The sequence below is a fragment of the Daphnia pulex genome, chromosome 12 (assembly GCF_021134715.1).
Source record: "Daphnia pulex isolate KAP4 chromosome 12, ASM2113471v1".
NCBI classification, from domain to species: Eukaryota; Metazoa; Arthropoda; class Branchiopoda; order Diplostraca; family Daphniidae; genus Daphnia; species Daphnia pulex.
In genome coordinates, this window is record NC_060028.1 from 6,283,754 (window position 1) to 6,288,156 (window position 4,403).

The 4,403-nt window shown below is 37.0% G+C and overlaps 1 protein-coding gene across 1 annotated transcript; it reads left to right on the forward strand.

The window, feature by feature from the left end:
- Nucleotides 1-376: 376 nt before the first annotated feature.
- LOC124209834 lies at nt 377-2,836 on the forward strand. Its single transcript, XM_046608049.1, has 11 exons — nt 377-532; nt 619-744; nt 815-932; nt 1,112-1,251; nt 1,335-1,422; nt 1,495-1,548; nt 1,645-1,820; nt 1,897-2,060; nt 2,144-2,275; nt 2,355-2,491; nt 2,567-2,836. Exons 1-11 carry the CDS (start codon nt 386-388, stop codon nt 2,671-2,673), a joined length of 1,389 nt encoding a protein of 462 aa, XP_046464005.1. The 5' UTR covers nt 377-385; the 3' UTR covers nt 2,674-2,836.
- The last annotated feature ends 1,567 nt before the right edge of the window (nt 2,837-4,403 follow it).

The following is a 4,403-nucleotide window of genomic DNA, read 5'->3' on the forward strand; positions in this document are numbered from 1 at the left end:
AAACCAAATGTATCTGTGTGTTTTAATTTAATTTTTACGTTTATTGTTCAGAATTTTACTTTTAAAATTTACTTTTGTTACAGCGCTTCCACTTCAACAAGAGATTCAACAAGAGAGCAAACGAGGCATTAGCATTTTTACTGTCAATTTCTATTTCCTTCAATATTTTTGCCGATAACATATAACTTTCAACTTCTGTTACTCTTATCAATTAGACTTTACCAACACGTACCGTGTGCCAGTATTTACATAATGAACAAGAGATAAAGAAAGTCATCCGTCTATCGGGTACTACTGCTATCATAACCTTATACATCACGTGCATTAACATGTGAAAATGGTCATGTAATACTAAATAGACGCTCGATTCCATATCCTATACCTTATGCTTATAAAAATCGTTGAAATGTGCCAGTTTTATGTACGTCCTCATAAGGCCATCACCATGAAGTTTCTAGTGGTCTTGCTGTCCGTAATTACGCTTAAATGTCTAGTAAATAGCCAAACACTGATAGCCACTCTTCCGAACCTGGTAATATATAATAAAATTTCTAATCCAACCTCAAATCAAATTTTGATTTACTTAATTTTAAAATCGTTGGGATTTTCTTATATTAGGTCGGTGAAATCAGCAGTATTGAAGTCCCTGCGTTTGCGGACGTTCACGAATCAAGTGACAGTTCGTTGCCTTACGCCGATCGATTTACACTTTATTTGTCGACTTTCAAACCATTTCAACTCAAGGTATTTAAAATTAATTATTTAATTTTTTCCATTGGAATAAGTATCGATAACATTTTTTTAAATGTTTCAGCCGGATCCCGTTTATTATTTGCGCTCTCCCGGAAAATATTTGTACGATACAACCAATTGGCCCCTTGAAGTTCTGGCCAGTACCGCCCTCTGGCCCAATAATCCTGATCTTTTGCCAAGTAAGCCAACCTGCATATTCGACAACATACGTATACGCTGCGTATACGTATGTTATAGGATGTTATTATGTTGTATACGTAATTATTATTTGTTATGAACATCATTGATCAATCGTAAAAGAAAACGTTCCTATGTGCATTCTAAGCCGTATTAATTTGATGCGTTTTGTTATGGACAGAAACTGTTGTTCCTGGCTACGAGGGAATGATCCAAACATCAGGATTTCTGGTTCCTGGAAAAACAAAAGGCCAACTTCAGATGTACAACATGAATGCTGCAGTTCCGGCTGAAACTGAAATCAACATTGCCAGTGGTGACGTAAGTTGACTTACCATTTATTAAACAAACAATTAACCATTTGAACTTGACTCAAATTGTAATAATTGGTTTTACGTTTAAAGATTAAAGACTATTCCTATCACCGTGTCGTCTGGAAGGATATGGATGGTGATGGAGATCTAGACGCTGTAACTGCTCGTTTTCATAATAGTATGACCAATTTTAAATCCAAACCAAGTGTTAGCTTTGCGATAAATTTCAAAAATGATTTAATTTTTACAGCTGTAGAAGAACAAAACTTTGTTTGGATGGAAAATCCTGGACAGGCCATATCAGGTATCAATGCTTATTACGCAATGAAACGATTGACGAAATGTTAGTCATTGAATAAACGGATACATTATATTTTGTCAAAACATTTTTGCTATACAGGCTGGAATCAGCATGTTATTTACAACCAAGGACCTGACGTGAGCTTCCGTAGTATACAGTTAAACTCATCTGGTCTTCCTTATGACTGCTTTTTAGCCGGTGAACTATGGAATAAACGCGCCACAATTTACTGCATCCCGCTTGGAGCCAACAACGGGTGGAATGATCCCCAAAACGTAACTAGCCCATTCGTTTTTTTTTTTTCATTAATTTAACTCATTATGAATAACTTGTTTTGTAATTTTGTTACAGATTCAAATGAGAGTAATTGACGATACCGTGGGCCAAACATTCGATCTGCTTTTGGAAGATTTTGACAATGATGGACGTATTGATTTTCTGCTCACGTCATTTGACGACAGAATTGGAGTTAAATCTGGCAGTGTTTATATTTACGAAATTCCCGATGATCTTTTGTAGGAAATTTTCTATTTATTTCTATTAAAACTTTCTTGTTTATTTTTCTACTTTTAATAATTATAATGGTATTTTATTTTAGTAACGGCATCTGGGTTCGTCATATCATCGCTGATAGCTTCGTTCCTGGCGGAACTAACACAATGTCTCCTGGAACTCCCCAGTCTTTCTATCCTAGTGCTGCGTATGCAAATGAAGTTCTTTCCGATGGCAGGTGAAATATAACGACACAAATTAAAGCCATTCCCCACACATGGTGAAACAGTTTAACAAATATATGTATATTTCTATAGAAAGCACCGCAAGTGGATCCTAGTTAGTGGGGATGACGACGGTAAAATCTACATTCTGCGGCCAACAACAGAGGCGGCCAATGATTTTACTCCTTATGAAAAATCGATCCTAATTGATACAAATGCCCAGACAGCAGGCACGTAGTGTTTCTATCACCATAAAATAATTGGGAACTATGCATTCAAGCTGAACGAAGTGTCACTTACTTCAGGAAAACCAGCGGTAGGGGATTTTGACGGCGATGGTTACACAGACTTCGTAGCCCCTGGCTACTCTGCTAATAAACTCTACATATTTACATATGCCTCAATTGTTTGATAATCGGCAATATTGGTACGTATATTATTCAGCAGGCGGACTTTTAACTGGAAAATGAGTTCATGACACCGGGATGTGTTTAACTGTTTATTGCTTATTTTCAGCCTTCCAAACAAAATACAATTGCGCAATCACTGAAAATTTAATACAAAATTCTTACAAATTTTTGGAATTTTCTTTGATATTCTGCTGTTTTTACAAGAAATCTTAACATGATTATCTCACAAATGAAAAAAAAAACGACAGTGTTTCTTAAGTGTGAATGACTATCTGAATACATTAACTAGGCTATCTGGCTTATAGATCTTATTGCAATTCAAAAGTACGCGACACAAGTACGCCCTCCTCCCTCCCATTCGTCCCATTCTCCCTTTTCTCCCCGTTCTCGCGCTAAAAAAGTCTAGAGCCATGCTGCGTTGCCAGATTAAACGGCTAAAGAAAACAGATCCGAAAGAGCCCTATAGATCTTATTGCAATTCAAAAGTAGGGGAGACTGGAGTATGCCGGGACACCGGGACACCGGGTCAAGAGGGACAGTGAGGGGAAAAATAGATAATATCAATTAATTTGAAAATTCTTTTAGTATAACATGTAAAAACATGTTATCTAATCGGGGTTGAAGGAGGAGGGCGTACGAAAAAAGGGGACCCACGTTTCCCCTTCTCCTTCATTCGTCCCATTCTCCCTCTTCTCCCCGTTCTCGCGCTAAAAAAGTCTAGAGCCATGCTGCGTTGCCAAATAAAACGGCTAAAGAAAACAGATCCGAAAGGGCCCTATACCGGCTAGAAAAGGCAGGGTACGAAACGATAGTCAATTACGCTGTAGCATGGTATATGAGGGGATGGTATGTCCTCGCACTAGAATTTTTCCATAAGGTTAGATCCTCGGTTTTTCATGTTTTTTTCCAAAGTCCTTTGCCACGATAAATGGTGCTGCCACCAAGCGTAGCGTTACTTAATAGTGTTTTCTTGAATGTGCTTCCGAAAACGGCTTATGATTAGAAATTTTTATTTATTTTCAAGAAAATGGTACCTAAGTTGGAAGAGCGCCGAGTTCCATGCAGGACGATGTAGGTTTAAATCGTTAATCAAACTATTTTTTTATTTTCCTTTTTTCTATATTTTTAAGGCGAAATTGATAGACTACCTAGATTCTGTAAAAAATGCGAGTTTTTTCACATTTTTAAAATAAAATCCTAATTTGTTTTCTTTCGCAAGGACTTACAGTCCCCTCCATAAGTATGGGATCACCCCGCGCCGTTCCATAAGGCGGCGTGTATTTTTCATATGGGTTTTTCGGGTGGCAAAAATCGAAAAAATGACATAAATTCACCAAACTTGGGATTTATGTCATTTTACGTTTTTTCTATTGTCTGAATTTTTTCAGATTTTTTCCCCTATTTTTTATGCCTAGAAAAGTGGCGCACAAAGTATCGGATCACTCCGACGCCGGCCGTGTTGTCTTATGGCGCAAATGGGCTTTTCATATTGCTTTTTATATATTTAATTTTTAAGAAGGAATTTTTATATTCAAACCCTTTTTACATTTCCCTTTTATAAATTAACTGTAAGATTTCCATTATGATCGGAACCATTTCCGAATTTTCCCAGATTTATTAATTTCCCCAGTTGCTAAAATAAGAGACTACAGAAGAGTTCATTTAGGGTTTTCAACCTCTATCGCCTGCCGTAGGCCGGAAAATTAGTGTCGTTTCTATACGCCCCTTAAGT

Excerpts from the sequence above, each read along its gene's own strand:
- LOC124209834 (XM_046608049.1), top strand. The coding sequence starts at position 386 with ATGCTTATAAAAATCGTTGAAATGTGCCAGTTTTATGTACGTCCTCAT. Across the intron at positions 1,821-1,896 it reads GGTGGAATGATCCCCAAAAC|ATTCAAATGAGAGTAATTGA; the intron begins GTAACTAGCCCA and ends ATTTTGTTACAG. Across the intron at positions 2,061-2,143 it reads GAAATTCCCGATGATCTTTT|TAACGGCATCTGGGTTCGTC; the intron begins GTAGGAAATTTT and ends ATTTTATTTTAG.